We start from the raw sequence: 22,423 nt of genomic DNA on the forward strand, positions 1-22,423 counted from the left end.
GCTAGCCTTTTTCTTCCCTGCCTCCTCGCCGAAGCTGCCTGCCCAAACCCCAACCACCTGTGCACCCGAGAAACCCAACTCCTCCTGCTCGGCGCCCCGTGGGGGAGGCAGGGGCAGGGCCAAGCCGCAGAGGGGGCCGCCGCCGCCTCCTGCCTCCTGCTCGCCTCCTCCCCCTCCCCCATCTGACGCTGCCTCCTCGGGAAGGGTGTTTAGAGGGCAGCGGCCGCCCCAAGCCGAAGCCCCGCAGCGCTTCTTATGATCAGCTCGGTGTGTGTCTCCTCCTACCGTGGGCGCAAGTCGGGGAACAAGCCTCCGTCCAAAACATGTCTGAAGGAGGAGATGGCCAAGGGCGAGGCGTCGGAGAAGATCATCATCAACGTGGGCGGCACGCGACATGAGACCTACCGCAGCACCCTGCGCACCCTACCGGGCACCCGCCTCGCCTGGCTGGCCGATCCCGACGGCGGGGGCCGGCCCGAATCGGATGGCGGCGGTGCAGGCAGCAGAGGCAGCAGCGGCGGCGGGAGCTGCGAGTTCTTCTTCGACCGGCACCCAGGCGTCTTTGCTTACGTGCTCAACTACTACCGCACCGGCAAGCTGCACTGCCCCGCCGACGTGTGCGGGCCGCTCTTCGAGGAGGAGCTCACCTTCTGGGGCATCGACGAGACCGATGTGGAGCCCTGCTGCTGGATGACCTACCGCCAGCACCGCGACGCCGAGGAGGCGCTCGATATCTTCGAGAGCCCGGACGGAGGCGGTGGTGGCGCGGGGACGGGCGACGAGGCCGGCGACGAGGAGCGCGAGCTGGCCCTGCAGCGCCTGGGGCCCCACGAGGGAGGTGCGGGCCCCGGCGCCGGGTCCGGGGGCTGCCGTGGCTGGCAGCCCCGCATGTGGGCGCTCTTCGAGGATCCCTACTCCTCCCGGGCGGCCAGGGTGAGTGGCAGGAGCCTGGGTCTCCTCTCAGGGGTGCAAGGGGGCCCGTGGCGGTGGGGATAGGGGACGGGAGGGGCCGGCAGAGACTGATTTACCTGGCCTCTCCCTCCCTCCCAATTCCCTCCGACTTCCCTGGGCCCCCAGGGGACTCACAACCCGCCCCCCACTCCCCCCACACAGCCTCTCTCCTGCACGCCTCACCAGGAGATTGCACACACTTGACTTACCACTTGGACCTCGTCCCAGCTGCCTGCTTTGCCGCATCCCCTCAGAGGGAGTGGGGTACCCTTAGCTGAGCTCTTCCACCCCCTTCTTTGTGTGCAGGCTGCCTGTCTTCATTGACCCCTCCGCTCTTCCGCAGCGCCAGCGTCCTGGAGAGCTGGAATGAGGCCTCTTGCCTGAGGCAGGCAGGTTTTGGGGGGAAGAAAACGGGGTGTGTTAAGGGCCTACTCTGTGGCAGGCCACCTCCTTTAAATGCTCGTGGTACCTCCGAATGCTGTGAAGTATGAGTTTTGCAAAGGGGATGCCAGCTTCGGCCCGTGACAGACGGAGCTGGGACCAGAACCCAGTCCTCTCATCAAGGTTTCTGGAGAACCCTTTTTTTCAGGGAGATAAGTCAAGATGTCTGCCCCATGCCATGCCCCTAAGGCTTCTGGGTCACCTGGGATGGCCTGGCTTCAGTTGGACAGTGAGGGACTAATGTTCCGGGCGCTGCAGGCTCTTGTGGTCAGTGGCAAGCCACAGGCTGCCTGCGATGATCCCAGATGTGCTGCCACTTCTTTTCTTCCTGCTGCAGCACCGATTGGCTTCCCAGAAAACCCTGGTTCAGGTTACTGCTTGAAATGGGTATATGGGGGGGACAAGAGGGATGACATAGGTTGATCTAGGCAAGGTCTAGTCCCTTCCCACCACCCCCTCCCCAAGTCAGTCCAGTTTCTCCCAACCCCCTTAGGTGAAAGGGGGTGGAGGGACGGAGATCTGCTTGGAGAGCTTTAAAAAAAGAAAATTCCTGAAGGATGGCTTTAAGATTCTTTAAAAAAAGAGAACCCTGGGGGCTGTTGTCTGGCTTCATGGTTGGCAGCCTGAAGCCTGGCTGGGGTCTGTCTGGGAGACAGGAAAGAACAACATGTTTTGGGTGTGGGGTTCGGATCTTGCTGTGGAAGCTGGTCCTCACTTCTGGCATCCCCAGTTGTCCTGTTAATGAGTCTCAGAGCCCTGTCACCCTCCCCAGCACCTCCTGGGCTGGGCCTCAGCCTTGTCATGGAATGAAAAGTTCCACTTCCCCACCCAGGGGAGGATGGGAGACCGAAATGAGACTGCAGGGTGGGCCAGGCTGGCGTCAATGCCAGACCAGCAGAAGCAGCTCCTGCCTGGGAGGAACAGAGGTCCCCGTGGTGGAGGCCTATAAGGCTGGGGCTGCAGGCATCCCCCAGGGAGACCCCTGGTGGGCAGAGAACTTTCTCAGGACTGAGAGTGAAGCCGGCTGGGGGGTGGGGGGTGGTTGGGGAACTGCCTTTGTTTCTTCTCCTGCAGTCATGAGTTACAGTCCTGAGATCAGCTCAGAAGGTGAGGGCCCGGGGCATGGCCTGGCCAGGGTCTGCTGTGAGTTCTGGGGACTTCTCCTGGACCTCACTGACCCTGCTCTTGTCAGCTTGAGGCTATGTGTGCTAGGGGAGAGTGACAAGTGTGGAATTCAGGTTCTTTCCAAATTGGGGGTTAGGGGAGGAGTCTTCATAGACATGGGGGAAGGGGACAAGCCAGGGAGGCAGGAATGCTGTGAGGTGGTTAGGAGAGTTAGGTCCTATTTCTGGGCATTCTGGGGTCTCTGGGGGACTTTTCACGTTCTCTGGTTCTCCTCTTTTGGATTCCAAGGGACTGTTCCATCAGTGAGCTTATGTTCTGCCTGACAAACCCCAGGGCAGGCCAGCCAAGGGGCTCTCTGAGCAAACTCAGCCTAGCTGGCCCTTTCAGTTCCTCCAGGAGCCCAAGATACTTGTCCTCTAGATACGGAATCCCATCAGCCAGCGCCTTCCCATTGTGGTCAGGAGTCCGGGACCAGGCAGGGTTAATTCTCCCCACTGAAGTGATGAAGATACCAGGATTCGGAGGCGTTAGATGTTGTCAAATACAAGTAACCACAAACAGGACACCTTCCCTAGGTTCCAGCTTTCTGGTTGTGAATACTGATGTGAACAGCTGTATGGAGCTTAATGGCACTTGTCCCAAAAGAGGAATTGTCTCCTGCTAAGGAGCACAAGAGGGAGGCAAACCTTCCAGTTCAGCCGTTCCTGGGACAGACACGTGGGAATACATCATCTCAAAAAATTCGTAACTGTTCTTCACTGTACTTTGCATTAAGCTCTAGTGCTCCCAGGAAACTTAGGGGGGAGGTGTCCTCCCCGGGTAGTGGATTGGGGCCTCAGGAGGGTAAAGAGCTTGCCTGAGATGACACAGCCAGATAGTAGCCCGCTGGGAGTCCAGGCCCCCGCTCCTCAGACTGCCACATGTGCTTTCCGTCATACGTGCTGTTCTTCAGATGGAGAGCTGGCTTGTTCCTTATTCTGGCCTGGAAGGTGTTCTGAGGTTCTGGGGCTGTGCCCTCCCTGCTTAACTCTGTTACCCACAGGCCGGTACCATGGCCGCTCCAGCAGCGGCCCCTGGGTCTGTGGGCGTATCTCCCCTCCTCGGGGCCCGGGGCATTCACTGGAGGTGGGAGGGCAGTGGAGCAGCGCTCTGCCCCCGGCGTCTCTCTGCACTTGGCAGCTGGTCATCTGAGGAGTACGCCAACAACGCCATGACAGGAGCAAAACAGATACAAATGGAAAGTGGACTGAGTGGAGCCTGTTGCCTCGCTCCTGGCCTGGCCTGCAGAGCCATTCCTCATCAGGCAGGCTCCAGGCAGGCCAGGGTGCTCAGCCCTGCTCCCCTCACTGGGGCTGGGCCCATGACAGCCGCTGCAGAGCTTCCGTTTCCGTGGCCTGGCAGCCGGCACGATGAACTGGCTGATCCAGTCCCCAGTCCCCACCTGCCCAGGGCCCTTTGTCCCAGGCTCTGCCGCAGCCTGGTGGCTTCCCAGACTCAGGAGGACCGGTGGGGGTTTGGGCAGTATTGAGAGTGCTAAAATAGGCCTTCCTTTTTTCCTGAGGGCAGACAGGAGGCCTGAGGAATGGAACCCCGGGATACTCCTGTCTCTCACCCCCAACCTCTTGATGACCCGGGAGTGAGACTGGCTTTGCCTCAGTTATCAGCTCTGTTGAGAAGGATAGTCATCTCCTGTGGCTAAATCCATACCTGGGTTAGTTTTCCCATAACGTTTCCCTTCTGAGTAGAGGATGTGACCCAAGGGTCCCTGTTGCCCCAGAGAGGCAGCTGGAGCTGGGTTTTCACCTGGATTCAGCCCCCACGCATGTCAGGGGCTGTCACCCCTGCTTTCAAATCTCATATGTCCCATGTGAGGCAGGATCATTCACCTTAGTCTACAGTGAAGGAAACTGAGGCCCACAGGGACTTGTCCAAGGTCACACAGCTGGCCATAGAACTAGGCTCCAAACCCAGATCTGGTGAACCCATGTCTGTGTTTGTACCACATCTGCAGAAGGCCTCTGACTTCTGCGGGCCCCAGAGGGGGCCTTCTCTCCTCTCACCTGTCCCCTCACTTCTCCCTCCAGACTAAAGCTCCCATCCCCTCACTCCTTAGAATTGCTTGCCTCTGATCTTGCTCTCTATTTTTTTTCTCACTGTGGGACTTCAATAAAAAGAAAGGGGACTTAGTTCTGAGAGGAGACTAGGTGTCCCCTGGCCCAGGCAGGGGAACGAAACAGGGCTTCTTGGAAAGAAATGCAGAGCTCTGTTCCTGCTCCTCCCTTCAGAAGACCCCCTGCCTCTCTGGCCCGGACATTGCCTGGGACTAGCCGGTCGGTGGGCGGGACCCTCTGGTTCCTCCTGGGAGGCTGGCTGCCCTGTCTTCCCCAGCCCTCTAGGAAGGGAGTGCCAGCCTGCGCCTTCTGGGGAGCAGGAGGGGTGTCAGGCCAAGTCTGCAGGCCTGAGGCAGCCTCCCAGTCTCCTCCTGGGTTTGTTTTGTGTTTTTCTTTTCTGTTCTCAACAGACCAACATTTGCCTCTGAACATCTTGTCTCCGGATAATGAGGTGTTTTCTCTTTGTCACCATTTGGGGTGGGGTGTTAAGTGGGGGAGGGGCTAAAATAAACTTGGGCTATTTTGGGACAATGGGGGAAGAACAGGCAGGAACAGAGCCAGGCAATTGGGGCTGGGGAATGGGGAGTCCCCAGGCCCCTGGCGTCCACCCGTGGACAGTGCTGTCTTGACATGCTGGGCACCAGCCAGCCCACCACAACCTTTGGCCCAGCTCCCCGCTAGGTTGCTTTTTTTTTTTTTTTTCAGGCTGGGTGATAGTGACCCAGCCCCTGGCACAGGGCTCCATCAGGCAGTGGTCTTGGCCGACCCTGGAAAGCCACAGAGTCTGAGAGCCCACGTGCTTAAAGGTAGTGCTGGGCATACCTGTCACCTCTAGCCCCAGTTAGTGGGGCTGACCATGTCTCCTCATGACAGGCTCCAGGAGAGGAAGCAGGCAGTCACCTTGGCTCCAGGCATTCAGGAAACATTTATTGAGTACTTACTACATGCCAGACACCAGGCTGGGCCCTATAAATATAAAGATGAGTCAGACGTGGTCCCTGTTCCTGAAGAGAGCTAGGTCAGGGGGAGTAGATGGCAGCTGAGGAAAATTAGGTGATGAGGAATAGTAATAATAATGCAAGAAAGATCATGAGAGGTGCCACAGGAGTCTTAAAAAATGAAGTCCAAGAGGTGCGAGGAGAAAGCGATAAATCCCGGTCCTGTGTGAGGTGAGGCAAGGCGGGGGAGAGCGTTGGCAGGCGGGGAAGCTTCCCTGAGGAAGCAGAAGATAAGCTGGATAGGCCCTGCAGGATAATGACTTAGCTCCCTTAAATAATTTTTAGAAGGAGGCAGGCTATAAATAAATATATAAATAAATAAGTTTTTCAATGTGGGTAGCACTTAACCATGCAGAGTTAGGGAAGGGGCGAATTTCCTGGCCAGGGGACCAGCCTGGGCAGAGATGGGACAGCATAGAACATGGATAGGCTATAGCCAGGAATTGCATTTGGTTGGATAAGTTCTTGGCCGGTGAGCCTGGCTGGACTGAATTACTTCTGGGGCCGGACTCCTCAGCTCTCAGCACCCCGGAGGCTCTGAGAAGCCCTGTGTGCTGGCTTGGCAGGAGGTAGGCATGGGTAAAGGCTGGATCTGGCCCCCTGGAGCAGAATGGGAGGTCCCGGGGCCAGGGTCTGCTTCTAGGGGAGCCCGTGAAGGGAGAGGAGCAGGGGTATGTAGGCTGGGCCTGGACCTCACAGGGCAGGCCCTCATTCAGGAGCCCAGGTACAGCAGAGAGATGCCTTGCCTGGCAGACTCTCTCTCCTTGCCTTCCTCTGAGCCCCCAGGGGCTGCCTGCTGCTCCCTTTGCAGCTCTGCTTGGGCACTAGGATCTCACTTCCCCGGAAGCTTCAACTCCTCATTCCATCCCCACAGATATTCGTCTGCAAGCATCTTTGGCTGTGTTCTCAAATTTCTCTTCTCCTACACTTCATCCTTAATATAGGTTTTGGGCATGAGTCTTCTTATGTTTATCTGTCCATCTGTCTCCTTGGCCCTTTCTCCTTGGGCTCCCCTCCCCTGCCCCCGCTGATTGTATTCAGTTCCCAATGACTGGTGTCTGTCACCTCCCCCTAGCCCCCCCCCCCCCCACCCCGCCTGTGCCAGATTCCTGAGACACTCCAGGCTCTGTGCTGAGTTTTACAAATATCGTTTCTTTTAATCCTTAAAACAGCTCATCAGGTGGGCACTGGTCTCATCCCCTCAACACATCAAGCACACTGTAGCCTCAGGGCCTTTGCACTGCTTGCTCTCTCTGTGTCTTGAGCTCTCCTGGGCCTTCACATAACCCCCTCCCTCACTCCTTCAGACCTCTGCTTAGATGTCACCTTGGCTGAGGCCTTGACTTATCAACCGATTTGAAATGCTTCCCTCACCCTCATATTCCTTACCCCCTTGACTCTTGTTTTTCTTCCTAACACTTAGAGCGGCTGGCATACGATATAGTTTACTAATTTGTTGACAGTTTCCTTCTACTAGAATGTAAGGCCTAAGGGACAGGGGTGTTTATTTTGTTTCCTGCTGTTCTCCAACACCCAGAACATTGTCTGGCACGTAGTAGGCACTCAGTTTCCATTCTATGAGCAAAGATATGAAGGCTCAGAGATGTTAAGAACTTTGCCTAAGGTCCCTCAGGCAGTCGGCAGCAGAGCCCAACTTGGACCCAGAAGTGTGGGACTTTAGATTTCCACCACCAACTATCTCAGGATGAGTTCGGTGAAGGAGACTAAGAGAGCTGATCCACCAGCTGAAGCACCTGGGTCTCCAGACCAGCGGGTCCCTAAGAGGATATAGCACCAGCCATGTGGGGTCCCGGGGGAGCAGGAAGCTAGAAGGAGCAGAGCTTTCCTGCACAGGAACCTCTAGTTTCCTCTAGGTTTCCTGCTAGGAACTTCCTGTCCAGGATGGTGAGAGCGCCCTGTAGCCTTCCAGCAGGGACAGAGTAGCTGCTGGCCAGATCAGTTCACACAAGCGGTTTTCCGCTTGGGCAGTTTTGTCTTCCAGCAGAATCTACGCCCCGTGTCCTCAGGTCTTAGAAAGAACTGACCGCTTCCGCCATGGCAACCAAGGCGAGTCACTCCTCCCCTGGCCTCAGTTTCTTCGGTTGTAAAAAAAGCAGAAAGGGAGGAGCTTCCAGGACCCTTTGCTTTTAGAAAGCAGGAATTTTGTGATTTTTCTCACTCCAGATCCAGCTCTGCTGTCAGAAGCTCAGGCAGGGGTCTGTGGAGGCCCCCACACCTCGGCTCTGTCATTGTCTTACTGAGCACATACTGTGTGCCAGACACTTGCCATTAGAAGCTCCTTTAGTCCCTCAGTAACACCACGAGGTGGGCTCTAGTGTGTCCCCATTTTGTAGGAAGAGACAGGTACAAAGCACACCATTCCGGGGGAGAGACCTAGGCTGTCTGACCCCAGGGCAACTTAGCTCCTTGCACTGGCTCTCTGGTCCACAGGGGCCGATCAGGAAGAGGTGCCAGTGCTCATGGCTCGCTGTCCAGGATGGCCTTGTAAGGGCTGCTCAGAGGGCTCCAGCTCCAGGCCTTGATGCCTAAATGGGGTGATTTTTGCAGCCACTATCTCCTTCCTTGGCCCTTTTTTGTCCCCCAAAACCCTCAATCAAGAGAGTGGGAGGAAAAAAAAAAAGCAGTGTCCCTACTGCCAGAGGGGAAGACCTGGTGAAGGGCCTTGATTGAGTTTGCTTAGGACCAACACTTAGGAAATAGTTCAGTTTGGGGATAACTTAGGGGAGAAAAGAATAACTGGGGTCCAGAAGGGGGACCCAAAACTTTGGGACTCACCTGGGGCAACGTGGCCAGAGCCCAGATGCCTCCATTTGTCATGGCTCAGCCTCAAGTCTGTCTGTCTCCTCAGGGAGGGACGGCTTTCTGGGGCCTGCCCGGCGCCGCCTGCCAGCCCTGGAGCGGTCACATGAAGAGGTCACCAAGGAGGAGTGGACTGTCCCTACTTGTTTGGTTAGAGGGCCAAGTGGAAAGAACTCTAAGCTGAGAGGCAGGAGACGTGACCTCAGTTCGATTCTGAGCCAGTCATTTGCCCTCTCCCATGTGTCTGCTGCCCTGAGAAATGGGCACATGTGGGTGGCTACCCTTTGCCTGCCCCATCTTTACCCTCCGCCTGCATGCGGAGGTGAGTGGTAGGAGTAAATAGATAAAGAGTTCTGTGTTTTAAAAACACAGCGAAAGTGAGTGAATACTGCGGGAATTCAGGGAGTTGTTCCCTAACATGGGAGGAGGAAGGAACTTGAAAGGAGCCGGGCACATGGGCCTCCCTCCCTTCCCCCCTCTCTGTGCCCTCTGCTCAGCCCCTTGGCAGCTCTTCCTGAACTTGTTTTTCCAAATCACTAATTAACTTCACGCTCAGCTCCCAGGTGGGCCAACTCTCCTGGCTAACTTTTCCTCGGAGAGAGCGAGCGGAGAGAGCGAGCTCCCGCTTCCCATGCTCCCTGGCAGAGCCTGGATATGCTGGCCCCGCCCCTTACCCCAACCTCCTCTGCTTCTGGGGATGGGGGAGTGGGCAGTGCGGGGACTCTGGGTTCCCAGCATCCCCACCGCCACCAGACAGGTCCCTCCACCAATTCGTCTCTGGATGGCCATGGAGAGCCCGCAGCTGGAGCCATTTGCCTAAGGCCCACATCACCTGTATTGCCTGGCCAGCCCATTGCTCAGGGAAGTAAAATGAGGTCAGAAAAGGAAGTTGAAATTTACCTTTACAGGAAAGCAGGAGACAGGAGAAGCTCCAGGCAAAGTTATTCAAGGAGGGGAAGTGTTATCTGTGGCCTGCCACCTCCCTTCTCCTTCCTCGCTGATCTCATCAACTTGTCCCTGTTCAAGGGTAACACACAAGAGATCTTAGTGTGATGGGTGTCTATCTTAATCCAAAGGTACACATCCCTAAGGTTGAAGTAGCACTCATCAGGGAGTTGGCTGGGGGCAGTGCTGACGGTTCAGAGAAGACTTTCCTGGGTCTGTGAACTGATCGATCCTGCCCGGGAGGTGGTGAAGACAGTGTGTTGTAAAGAGAAGGTACAGCCTCTGAAGTTAAACCGTGGTGAGTTCAAGTGTGGTTTCCACCCCTTCCAGGCTGTGTTACCTCAGGCAAGCACAGAACCTCTCTGATGCTCAGTTCCCCATCCTTGAAGTGAGATGACGAGGCTTACGTCGTCATAGGGTCACGGGGGGACTGAAGGCGGTAACATGTACCCGTACCCAGCCGTGCCAGGACGGAATAGACAGCTAATGAATGTTCATTCCCAAATTCTCTCCTCAGACTCGCTCCTGCTTCAGAAGCCCCGGAGATGCTGCTGCTTCTATTTCCCAGCTCCCCTTGTAGGAGCTCCCATTGGTGTTAAGCAGAAGTAAGAGCAAGGCATGCCTTCTCTCCCTTCCAGCGCAGACTCTCAGGGAGCAAAGCATCTCCGAGAGGCACCATTAGACAGGAGGCAATGCCATAGTCAGGTGGAAATCAGGGCAGGGCAGGCGTGGGGGTTGCAAGTGGTGGAGGGGCCACAGTCCTTCCTCATGCACCTGTTTGAAGTAGAGCCCTCTGTTTGGGGAGGGCAGGCAGCAGCAGGGGGCGTAGACCTTGGCAACAGGTACCCTGACAGTGGTGAATAACAGATGAAGGCTCCCTAATTGGTGTTATTACACATGCATTTCCTCTCCATTCATAATGATTGGACACTTAGACCTCTGCTGAGCGCTGCTGTCATCGTTCTAGCTGAGATCCCAGCAGCTGTCTGGACCAGCCGCTGCCACACTCCGATCCCAATGGGTGCAGTTTATTTTTTGTTGGAGCTCAGTTTATTCTGAGCACACTCCTCCTGTCTCCTGCCGTGGAGCATGCTGTCTTCCTTCAGATGCTTCTCACTGTCTGGGACATTCTAAACTGAGAGGCAGGGGAGGGGGGCTAGTACCTGGGGCCTAAGGAGGTGGGGGTGAGTCATGGCTGGAGCTTAAAGACTCAGCTGGCAGAGAGAGGACATGGTCATTCCCACCAGCCCCCTGTCTCTGGGCATATCCCTGAATGCAGCAGACCTCAGAGCTTAGCGTGCATCAGAATTACCTGGAAGATTTGTTAAAACAGATTATGAGGGCCCTGCCCCCAGTATGTCTCATTCAGTAAGTTTACGCAGGGCTGGAGAATTTGCATTTCTAACTAGTTCCCAGGCCATGCTGCTGCTGGTCCTGAGCCTCACTTTGAGGACCACTGTCTTAAAGTCTGGTTCCTCCAAGTGTAGTATGTGGACCAGCAGCCTCACGCGAGAGTTTCTTAGAAAAGCAGAATCACAGGCCCTGCCCTTGACCTCCTGAATCAGAATCACATGTTGACAAGATTCCCAGATGGTTTATATACCGGTTACAGTTTGGGAAGCTTTGAGGCACCACGGGACTGCAGGAGCACGGAGCTGGGCAGGGGGCGGGGCCGCTTAGGAGGCGGGGCCAGGCAGCTACTGTTCCTGGTCCACTTGACTATCTTGCGATCTTCTGTGCACCAGGACAAAAATTGGGAAGTACTACCTTAAAACACCCAAGCAGATGGATAGAGACCGTCTAGGGAGGGGGTTTCAGCCCCTACTGTGTACCTTAATCCTGCCTCTCGCCACCTAACAATTGCTTGGTCACCCCTGCCCCACCCCTCCCACCCCCGTGCACAAGAGAACCCCCCCACCCCCTTCCCCCTGCCCTGACAGCCACCCCGCTCTCCTCCTTGCCTCGCAGGTGGTGGCCTTCGCCTCTCTCTTCTTCATCTTGGTCTCCATCACCACCTTCTGCCTGGAGACCCACGAGGCCTTTAACATCGACCGCAACGTGACCGAGATCCACCGGGTAGGGAACACCACCAGCGTGCACTTTCGGCGGGAGGTGGAGACAGAGCCCATCCTGACGTACATCGAGGGGGTGTGCGTGCTGTGGTTCACGCTGGAGTTCCTGGTGCGCATCGTGTGCTGCCCGGACACGCTGGACTTCGTCAAGAACCTGCTCAACATCATCGACTTCGTGGCCATTCTGCCCTTCTACCTGGAGGTGGGGCTGAGCGGCCTGTCCTCCAAGGCAGCCCGAGACGTGCTGGGCTTCCTGCGCGTCGTGCGCTTCGTGCGTATCTTACGCATCTTCAAGCTCACGCGCCACTTCGTGGGCCTGCGCGTGCTGGGCCACACCCTGCGCGCCAGCACCAACGAGTTCCTGCTGCTCATCATCTTCCTGGCCCTGGGGGTGCTTATCTTTGCCACCATGATCTACTATGCCGAGCGCATTGGCGCCAGGCCCTCCGACCCGCGGGGCAATGACCACACCGACTTCAAGAACATCCCCATTGGCTTCTGGTGGGCGGTGGTCACCATGACGACGCTGGGCTATGGGGACATGTACCCCAAGACCTGGTCAGGCATGCTGGTGGGGGCGCTGTGTGCACTGGCTGGCGTGCTCACCATCGCCATGCCTGTGCCCGTCATTGTCAACAACTTCGGCATGTACTACTCCCTGGCCATGGCCAAGCAGAAGCTGCCTAAGAAAAGAAAGAAGCATGTGCCCCGGCCGCCCCATCTTGAGTCACCCATCTACTGCAAGTCTGAGGAGACTTCGCCCCGGGACAGCACCTACAGTGACACCAGTCCCCCTGCCCCAGAAGAGGGTATGGTTGAGAGGAAACGGGCAGGTGAGATTGGGGGTTGGGAAGGAAAGCCACCTCTCCCCCCGTGGCCCAGGGAGTCCCCAGATGAACTAAGGCCCTTGGAATTTGGGGTTGTGCTTTACTACTCTGGGCTTCCCTGAGGATAAGATGTGCCTTTAACAGTGCAAAGTATTGAGGCCCATCTCTATCTTCTGGTGTTCCAGTAGCTTTCTGAACGTCGGGGTTTGGGGAGTGAATGTCCCACTCAATTTAGGCTGTGATGGGCAGTGCATGGGGTTGTAAATTCCAGTACCACTTTGGCTGCTGTGCTGCGTGACCTGAGGCCAGTCACTTACCCTCTCTGATCCTCACCTGGTAAATGGGAATGATCTCCTACTCCCAAGACGTTGATGAGACCCAAACAAATGACAGATGTGAGAGGGCTTTGAGAAGGAAAAGCCACTTTACAAGCACCAGGCCTTGTCGTTATTAGCTAGACAGCAGGGACAGCTGTTCTTCCAAGGTGCATCAACGCATGAATCATTTCTTTCCAAACACTGGAGTCTGATGTCTCTTGGCCTAATAAATGTGATAACGTAACAGCAGTGGGAGGCTGCCTTCTGTTCAGCACAAATTAGATTGAGTCCTGGGCTCAGGGTTTCACATGGGATGGGAGGGAACCAAGAGGGAACAGCCAGACAGAGTTAGGCAGGGGAAAAGGAAGGGTGGAAGAAGTGGCATCTGCATCCTGGAAGGGGAGGGTCTGAGGGCCTGGAACCTGTTCTTCAAGGATGGGAAAAGCTGCCCTTGGGAAGATGGCTTCCACCCGAGTCAAGAGATGGGAAAGGAAATTGGCTTAACCCGCAGCAACTTCGAGTTAGGATGGAGAGCGGGAACCTGAGGTTTAAATATGCGGTGGGCTCCCAAGGGAGGTCTGGGATTCCTGGTCTGGGGAGCCCTTGGATGCCAAGCCCTCCCGGGAGCTGGGGTGGGCCAGGAGACAAAGATAGTAGCTTCTACAGCCAAACTCTGGGGGCAAAGTGGGACTCATCCTCTGCGGGGGGGATGCCTGACTCGAGACTCTCACTTGGCCTGTTGGTTGGGACCAACATGGCGTACATGCTGGGGCTACTCACTCCGTGGGGTCATTTGGGGGCCTGGGTCTTCCAGAGACCTTGATGGAACAGGACCCCTCAGGCTCCCCTCTTCTCCCCCACCAAAGTGGTACCCCCTTCCCTGATCCCTGAATGTAAATCTCCCAGCCAGTGCCCCAGGGGATTTCAGCTATACCCCGAGGCCCGTTCAGAGCTCAGAGGGAAACCTAGTGTCAGAATGGCTAAGGCCCAGCACCAGTTCCTCAATGCACACTTACCACGGCCCCGTCAGCTATGCCTCAGCCTGACCCTAACCGTTTGGCTATGGTCAGGGCATTTGTGGCCGATGCCGAGGCCACTGCCTTTAGACTGAGCGGGCCCCTCTCCAGAGCTGAGGGCACCCCCGTGCTGCTGCCTGGCGGAGGCCGGGGGTTTGGGGCTAGAAGCCCACAGCAGTGGGAGCTGCACTGGAGCATCTCCAGTTCAGGGTCTTCCCCAGGCAGGGGAGCCCCAAGAAGAGGGCTCTGAATCCTTCAAGTACTCGACTCTGCCTTCGATGCCCAGTAAACAAGAGTAACTGCCTTCAGGGGGCCCAGGGAGATGGCCGAGGAAGCCACTTTCTCGGTTTAACCCTGACAATGCCAGCCCTCATCCCAGCAAGCCAGGCGTTCTCTGACGGAATGCATACTCATCCAAGTGTCAGCCTGAGCCAGACCCAAGGAGGAAGCAGTCTGCCACCTGCCTCAGGCTAATCCCTTGGAGCAGCCCGCAGCAGACAGATTTTAGGAACCCCTGCTTCGGGTATCTGTAACTCCGTGTCCTGGGAAAGATGCTAGGCCAAGGCTGAGAAGGAGGCAGGACCCCTGCCCCCTGCCCCCTGCCCCCGGCCCTCCTAGGCAGATGCCAGGCCCCCCGGGTCGGGGAAGTGACACTCTCGGGTCCGGGATCTGAGACCCCAGGCAAGCCCTTGGGGAAGGCCTGGGCAGCCCCTCACACAGCCTCCTTTCTGTCTGCCCCCCTTTAGACTCCAAGCAGAACGGTGATGCCAATGCGGTGCTGTCAGATGAGGAGGGAGCTGGCCTCACCCAGCCCCTGGCCTCTGCCCCCACCCCTGAGGAGCGCCGGGCCCTGCGACGCTCTGGCCCCCGAGACAAAAACAAGAAGGCAGCCGCCTGCTTCCTGCTCAGCGCCGGGGACTATGCCTGTGCCGATGGTAGTGTCCGGAAAGGTATGGCTCCCCAGGCCGGGCAGGTGGGGAGCCCCCGGGGAGCTGAGTCTCCCCAGTGTCACCTGCAAAACTTGAGGTCCCCTCCTCCCCTGAGGCCTTGGCCACCATCTCCTCGGCCTTGGACGTGCCCCCGCTTTTAAGATGGGTACTCTGATCTCCCAGTCCCTGGATTAGAAAGGCCTCAGGCCATCCCCTGGAGGTACACAGAGCCCAGCACAACCCACCCCAGTTGCCCACGGGAAAAACAAGTGCTAGAGGGTAAGGGGATACCAAATCAGGGGTCCCTGCCTTTGCCCTCCATTTTATCACCACCTCTCCCTCTGGTGCCTGCTGCGACCTTGAGGTCTGGCTCCCCAGGGTCACAGCCACCCTTTCCCTAGACCTCCCTGAAACACAGCTAGGATTTCCTAAGTAAGTAGTCCTGAGAGATGGCAACAACATTCAGGAGTCAGGGTAAGAATGAGCTGCTGGTATGCGGTCTTCGGAGAGCCTAGCATAGGCCCTATCTCTGCCATCCCTCATGGGGTGGGGGTGTGGGGCCCAAGAGCCCAGGAGGGTCCCCCCCAGCTCTACAGGCCTCTTGAGGCAGAGCCAGAAGGTGACCAGGAGATGAGGATTGGGGTAGGAGTAGGTAGGGAATGTGTATCCCTCAGAAGTGTGTTCTGAAGGAACCCCTCCGGGGTTCTGGGAAGTAGCGTGATCTCTCCATAAGGGAAGGTTGAAATTCTCCCAGCAGACCCCAGGCTGCAGCAGAAACAGGGCAGAAGCCGGGCGGTGGAACTGGGGATTCCTACCTGCCAAAAGGGGGTCAGAAATGACCGAGGATGGTTGAGGGACAGTAGTGGCTGAGAATAGGAGTGTCAAGAGCAGGTGCTCCTGCCCCGTTCCTGATCCTTTTTTTGTCTTTTTTTTTTTTTCCCTGTTCCTGTGACATAACCTGCCTAAAAACTTAGTTCTGGGATAAACCTTGAGTCCCCCCCTCCCAAAAAAAAAAAAAGCTTGTCCCTGGGTTCTCAGGCCACTTCTTAATCTGCCCTCTTTTAGCCAAATTTGCTCTCCCCACCCCTGCCAAACTTCTCACTAGCCCCAAGCTCCAGACCAAATCTGGGTTGAATGAAGTGGGGCAGGGGCTGCTACGGGATTAGCCCAGGATGCCTATGTCCTTCCAAGGATGTCCCCTGGCCTGCCCATTTCAGCCTGCAAGGCACCTTCCTGGCCCCTGTCCCCATGGGATCTCCAGGGCACTGTGACCCTAACCAGGCCCTGAGGGGTATGTGTCCTGTTCTGCTGGACATATGTCCTATTGGGTAGCAGCAGCGGGAGCAGCCATCTGGCAGCTGGAAGGAGACGGCCCAGAGGCCTAGGTACTCCTGTGGGGCAGGAGGGATCCCCACCTCCCATGTAGGACTTGAGCCGAGTGCTGAGCACCGCAGTTTTCCTGCTGGTATCGTGAGGGGCTCAGTGGCAGCGTGGAAGAAGCTTCAGTGGGTCACACCCAGGACTGGGGTCGCACGTGTGTGTGCATGGGCGGGAAAGTCTGGATCGCACACAGCGCCAGATTCCTCTGGGTGCCTGTGTGGCCCGGCTGTGTTATTTTCAAGATGCCTCCACACTGCTTCTTGGCAGCAAGCATGTAGCTCAGCCAATTAGAGTGACCTTCGAGAAGGAACAGGTGGGTTGCTGGGAAACAGGCCCTGCTAAGCAAGCGTGGCAGTTAGCATCGCCAAACTCCCAGGAAGCACTCGGCAACTTTCCCCGTGCCAGACCGTGCCTCCCTTCTCTGCATTCAGGCTCCGTGTAGGAGCTGGAGCGGGGAGCCCGGGTCTCCTTCAGCCATGGGCACAGACCCCATGGTTAGACTCCGGCTGCCTGAGGATCAGAGTGTGAACTTCCTGGGGGGAAGGGGACTGGTGCTGATTGGGGTTGCTTAGGATGGAGAAGAGGGCTGCTGGAGGCTATGGGGTCTTTGGGTGGCTGGAGGGGAGCTTACCTGGGGACAGTGACAGGGCAGAGATCAGCTGGGGGTGGCCCTGAGGTCTGTCCTCTGGAGCCCAGATGACCTGGAACTCAGGGAAAGTCAGGGAGCCTTCCCCAGGCAGGCCAGATACCTCAACCAGTGTGGGGCTGCGAGCACCACAGGGCCCCCCTGGAGCATGGATCCCACGGAGCTGCTCAGATGAGGGGCCATGCCTCTCTGACCCATGTGCCTTTTCTTCACCAAGGCTGTGCAAAATCCCGGAGTCTAAACAGCATAGCAGGAGCAGCTGGGACCAGTCTGGGGCTGTCTCCGCTGGCATCGAGATACAGCTCACCCTATCCTCCGAGAAAGCTCCTGCTCTCCCACCCCTTCCACCCTCTCACCAGCCCTCCACCCGGACACCCTGGCCCTTAGCCGTGCCCCCGGCTCTCCCCACCTCTGGGCGCACACCACGCTCACATGCCCTCCAGCCCTCATTCCTCCGTAGGCCTGAGGGAGCCGGGCAGGAGGCAGGAGAACCCAGGCCCCCAAGCCTCTCCCCCACAGCACCCAACTCCCCAGAACATTCGGCTCTGGAGCCTGAGAGCAAGGGGGAGATTACTCCCAGGGCTTCTCCTGCACTGGTGTCTGGCCTGAGCCGGAGCTGCTGGCATTACCCACCACTGCCCCCCGGGACTTGTGCCTCTGAGCCTTGCCTCCCCTCAGTGTCCCACCTTCATCCCGGGGAATGCATTTCCACTCCTCGTGGCCTTCAGTCGGTAACCAGCCTGCGACTGACTATCTCTGTCTGTCTGTCTGTCCATCCTACTCCTAGACCAGCAAAGAATAAGGCTGTCCCGCAGGCACCCCATCTCTGCTGGTGCACAGGCTGGTCAGGGGAGCGGTGCCCCCCTGGGAGAGGAGGCCTGATGCTCTCCAGCTCTGGCCTGGCGTGCAGGTGGGGTCCCTAGGGCCCCAAGATTGGCTGGCTGCCGGGGCATGGGAATGCCCTCCTCCTGGGAGTGACACCCTGTGGCGGCAGAACCTGGCATCCCATCTGCACCCCAGCAGCCGTATCTCTCCCGCGCTGCTCTCTCTGCTTCCACGAGTTTTTCTTCCCTCCTCCTCCTGCTGCCTCAGACTCCCAGCCCTGCCTGAGTCACCTGCCGCTCCCACCCAGCCTCTGCGCTCTGGATGGCTGCCAGAGCCGGAGACTCATCTAATTTCTATAATTAAGTGTATTCATTTACCTAATGAGCCCGGGAGCACAACAGGTGTGTGAGTCATTGAGGGAGCAGGGGTGCGTCCTGGGCAGGGGCAGCTGAGGGGAAATGTGGGGACAGAAGCCATCCCACCTCCTCCCGCTCCTGCATAAGCACCCTGTCACTTCCAGGCAGGGCGGGGCTGGGCTGCAGGGGGCCCCTCTCTAGCAGTGAACCAGGGGAGGCTCTCCAGGCCCCCTCTGTCCCAGGACCCCAGAAGGCCTCAGCCAAGACATTCCTGTTTAACCTGATGGGAATTAGACCTGACAGTGGAGCCTGGCAATTTTTAGAGTCAGATTACACAACTTTGGAGAGGGAATGACTAAGGTCCATATCTGCTCCTTCCAGGGTGGGCAAAGGTAAGAATGGCAAGACAGCCTTCAGGGACTCAGCAGGAGGCCGGGGAGTCTGAAGGTGCCCCTGAAAGGTGAATTGGGCAGAAAGTCCAGATCATTTCATGAGAGTTGGGTGTTGTGAAAAGCCTCTGCCAGGACCACCCCCCTTTCAGTGCCCTCTGTCTTCAGCCTGGGGCAGACACAGGAATGTGCCTTCCAGAAAAGTCTGCAGCGGGTCCTGGGATACCCTAACCCTGCTGTGGTCCATGAGGCCTGTCTCTGGCTTGCTCTCAGAATGAGATGAACCCCCAAGAGGTGAGAAAATATGGGGGCATCCATGTGACCACCCTTCAAGAGGAGACAGGCCCCTTCAAGTGACAGGGACAGGAAGCCGTGTGGAGCAGGATGGAGACTCTAGGAGCCCTATCAAAGCTGGGGCTTAGAGTCCAGCTGCTTCTAGGTGAGGACAGATTCAGTCCTGTCCCAGCAGGGGTCCCTGGCCCTGGGGTCCTGGCCCCAGCGGGGACGTGGTGTCTGGCTCTGTGCGAGCCCCACAGCGCTTCTGTGCTTGGGCCTGCTTTCCTGGCTCAGGGAGCTGAAGCGGCTATTTCTGAAACGGCCCTCAAGTTGTCAGGAGTCCAAGTTTCCACGGCACCCACCTCCTCTTTCCCTCTCTTCCCTCCCACAGGGATGGGCATGCTCATGGCACCCCTCTGGTGGGTACAGCTGTCCTTGGGCAACATGATATGGGAGTGCTGGGTTGGAGCCCCTTGTGCCTTTGGGAGATGGGCTCCTGCCTGTCCCCGCACTGGTTCTCTGGCTTCTGTTGGCGAAACACAGGACCTGGCTAATGACGGCAAAGTAGGCCATCCGCCACAGCAACCTCTCAGGACCTCTGGGCCCTGGGAAGGGGCAAAGTGAGTCCTCGATTTATAGAGACCCACTGTATACCGGGCCCTGCCTAGGGAGGTGGCTGCCTGCCCAGGCCTCAACTTATCCAGACCTGGGGCCTCCCTCCTCAGGGAAAGACTCTCTCCTCTGCCTATAATCTGAGAGCACAGTATGCTTTGTGTTGCATGTGGACTTGGACCTGGACCTATTACTTTGTCTCTGAGAAGCCTTTCCCCCACAGCTGGGGCCCACGCTGTCCTGGCAGAGCAGGGAAGCAGCCCAGATAGGAGCTGTTAACCTTACTGACAACCTTAGAGGCATTTCTCAACCCTGGGCGTTGAGGAGGATCTCCTCCCCTGGGCTGTGAGCTGAAACCAGGGTTGTGGGGGTGGGGGGAGTCCATTCAGCATAGGAGCAGGAGTCAGAGGGGAGACGGAATACCAGCCTGAGGGCTGGGACTCCAGGAGTCACCTGTTGGCCCCTGGGCTGCCCTTTCCCAGAGTCCCCTGGGAGAGGGGGGCCTCCTCTGCCCTGGCCAGAGTATCACCCCGAAATCCCTGCCCCCATGGCAGCCTCCTTGCCTGCCCTTCCTGTGTCAGTGCTGGGAAGGTAGGAGAAGGGAAGGCCCACGCCACTGACATTCCAGGCTGAGGATGGGATGGCGAGAAGGGCTCACTGAGCTTTGGGTTTCTCAATAAGATGGTTTTTTCTGGCTTTGTCTCCTGAGATGGACACATGGATCCTCCCTGACCTTCCCCTTTGGTATCTACTCTCCAGCTGCTCCAACTCTGTTTCTGCCAGATTGAGGAAGAGGGGCTGGGCACCACAAGGCAGCACACTTAGGGACCTTCTTCACTAGCCCCCCGGGACAGTGGAATGACCCCAGCTGGTGATGGCAGGTGGAGCTCTGTGGGGGTTCAGGAGCTGTGTGGGAGCCCAGGTTGGACCACAGGTCATGCCAGGAACCTCCTCCAGTGCCTCCGTGCCAGGCTGCAGGGCTGTGGTCCTCCTGCCCACCTCACTGGAGTTGTGACAACCTGAGGGCTGGGGATTCCTGGAGCTCATTACCTGAGTACATATGGAGATAAGCTGTAACATGACCTAGGAGTCACTTGGCCTAGTTCTGGGTAGGCAGCTATGGGCGGCAGGAGGGGCTCACCCCATTCCCTGACCCATCCCTGTGCTTCCCGCCTCTTCGCCCTGGGTCCCCTTGCCTTCCAGCTCTGCTCCTGGCCTAGTCCTTAGCCCACAGGCTGTGGGTCAGCAGCTGGCTTCCTTCTAACATCTCATTCTTTGTTTCTCCCTTTCTTTTGCTGAACTCCTTGCCCCCCAGAAGGCAATGTTGAGCTGAAAGCGTGCGTCCCAGTGTCTCACAACTGTGCTCTTTAAACACAGAGACCTGCCGAGACGCCCTCTCGCCCAGCTATGCCCAGGCTGAAGTCCTCACCCTCTCTTAAGCGGCACCAACGTGAGAGAGGCAGGCAGACAGACAGAAAGCCAAGGCTTAGGGAAACTCTGGAACCCTGGCAAGAATCTTTCGCTGAGAAAGACTCAGAGATCCTTGTTTGCCCAGGACTGATGGAAAACCTCCCATGTGACCCTCTGGGCCCAGAGCCATCTGGGCCCGATGTTCTGTTCTGTTGTACATTGAAGAGATATATATGCACATATAGCGTCTATATTCATACATACTATACTCTCGTGTGTAGTGCACGTGCTTTTGGTGGTCTGTCTTCTTTGTCAGGCTGTGTCTCCCCCAGCCCAGGCCCCACCCCCGGGCTCCCCCACCCTCATCCCCTTCCCCTTCACTGACTCCTTATCTCTGCTGAACACGTATGTGGAATGTCCCAGGAAAAGAGCGTCTGGGAACAGCCAGTCCCACTGGGAGGGATCCCAGGCTAGACTTGCCCTCTTGGGGTGGTTTCTCCTGTGGCTTGTGGTCTGTGGGAGGCTTGCTTTCCCCCCAGGGCCACTTCCCCACTAGCCCCATCCCACCCCAGATTGGGGTTCTACCTCCCACCCTCGCCTCAATTTGGGGGGGACTTCCAGGGGCTCCTTGGCTACTCCTTCCACTCCTTCCACTCCTTCCTCCCCCTTACCTCTGTCCTGGACTGAGAGGGGCGTTTTGTCTTTTTTTTTTATTTGGGAGTTTTTGTTCTGTCCCCTTTGTCCGTTTGTTTTCAAAGATGCTGCTGGGCAGACGGGCAGGGAAGGGGTCTGTCTGCCCATCCGGCTCAGGGGTCTGAGAAGGGGACGCCTCGGGCGAGTGGAGACCAGTTGCAATACTGTACTTCCTGGCCGGTGGCCAGAGGACCGTGCAATAGCAGAGGCCGGGTGACCCCTTCAACCTTGGCCTCTGCCCCTCCTGCGGCCCTCCCTCCCCACTCCACGCCCCCCACCTCCTGCCCTGTCCCTTCCTAGTGTTGGTCAGTCCTTTTCTAGAGCTGTCCCGTCATGTGTGTGTCTGAGGCATGCCGAGGCTGGGCCCTGCTGCCCTGTCTGGATGTCCCCCACTGTCATGCCGTGCTCGAGCCCCAATAAAAACATCTGGAGCGTCCTGCTGCTTCTGCCGTGAGTGACTGCCTCTGCCTCTCCTTTCTGGCTCTGTGTCTGTGGGGACATCCTGGGCTTCTATCCCAACACTTGAGAAATGCAGCACACTCCTATCATTGGCAGCCCCCGCCCCCACCAGGAATCATCGCTACCTCGCCACCCCTGCACTCAGAGCTAGACGTGAGTGCTCAGAGAGGAAAAAGGATTGCCTGGGGTTGGGAAAGGAAGACCCAGCTCCCCCACCCCCAGCGTTCTGGTCTCCGCTGGTGCCCCCTGAGCCCCACCATAGCCTGGAAGGACGGAGGGGTTTGGAAGGAGTGCCCCTGTATTCCTGCTTGTTTCTGTGGGGGAGGGGCTCCTCCCAGCAATTGTGCTAATTCTATGTGGGCCAAAGCCCTGGGGATGCCCAAGGCACGGTGACGTCTGGGTGGCTGTTGAACTGAGGCCAACAGGGGAGTAACAGCACATCTGGAACTACTGAGGGGTGGGGAATGATCAAATCCTGGGCCCAGAGAGGATGGGGGTCGTGGTACGTAGTGGTGACACACGGCCCCTCCCGAGGTTTTCCCCGCTCACTCATGTCGGGGCACCTGCGGGGCTGACTCCCAGGCGTGCAGCTTCACGCTCAGCTGTCACTGTCTTGAAATCACAGCAGAGGGGGCCCTGCGTGTTCATTTGGCACTGGGCTCTGGAAGCCATGCAGCCACATCTGGGGACGTGTGTCCGTCCGCCTCACCCTCTCTTATTCCAGGCAGAAGCGAGAGGCCCAGGGCCTCAGTTCAACGTCTGGATTCAAAGCTCGCCGCATGCTAGCTGGGTAACTTGGGGCGGCTCACTGAGCCTCTGTTTCCT

The 22,423-nt window shown here is 57.5% G+C and overlaps 1 protein-coding gene across 3 annotated transcripts; it reads left to right on the forward strand.

Annotated features, from left to right (window-relative positions):
- Positions 1–255: 255 nt before the first annotated feature.
- LOC111143408 (potassium voltage-gated channel subfamily C member 4) lies at positions 256–20,780 on the forward strand. 3 transcript variants are annotated; one of them, XM_022497126.1, is made up of 4 exons: positions 256–933; positions 11,360–12,296; positions 14,370–14,573; positions 20,414–20,780. In XM_022497126.1, the coding sequence occupies exons 1-4, from the start codon at positions 256–258 to the stop codon at positions 20,473–20,475; spliced, it is 1,881 nt and encodes a 626-aa protein (XP_022352834.1). In that variant the 3' UTR covers positions 20,476–20,780. The 3 variants fall into 3 exon arrangements, with proteins under 3 accessions (XP_022352834.1, XP_022352836.1, XP_022352833.1); XM_022497128.1 differs by having other exon boundaries at positions 20,352–20,520; XM_022497125.1 differs by lacking the exon at positions 20,414–20,780 and adding an exon at positions 16,796–16,965.
- The last annotated feature ends 1,643 nt before the right edge of the window (positions 20,781–22,423 follow it).

Source organism: Enhydra lutris, unplaced genomic scaffold (genome assembly GCF_002288905.1).
Source record: "Enhydra lutris kenyoni isolate GAN:26980312 unplaced genomic scaffold, ASM228890v2 scaffoldscaffold9, whole genome shotgun sequence".
NCBI classification, from domain to species: domain Eukaryota; kingdom Metazoa; phylum Chordata; class Mammalia; order Carnivora; family Mustelidae; genus Enhydra; species Enhydra lutris.

Excerpts from the sequence above, each read along its gene's own strand:
- LOC111143408 (XM_022497125.1), top strand. The coding sequence starts at position 256 with ATGATCAGCTCGGTGTGTGTCTCCTCCTACCGTGGGCGCAAGTCGGGG. Across the intron at positions 12,297-14,369 it reads GGTTGAGAGGAAACGGGCAG|ACTCCAAGCAGAACGGTGAT; the intron begins GTGAGATTGGGG and ends GCCCCCCTTTAG. Across the intron at positions 14,574-16,795 it reads CGATGGTAGTGTCCGGAAAG|GCTGTGCAAAATCCCGGAGT; the intron begins GTATGGCTCCCC and ends TTCTTCACCAAG.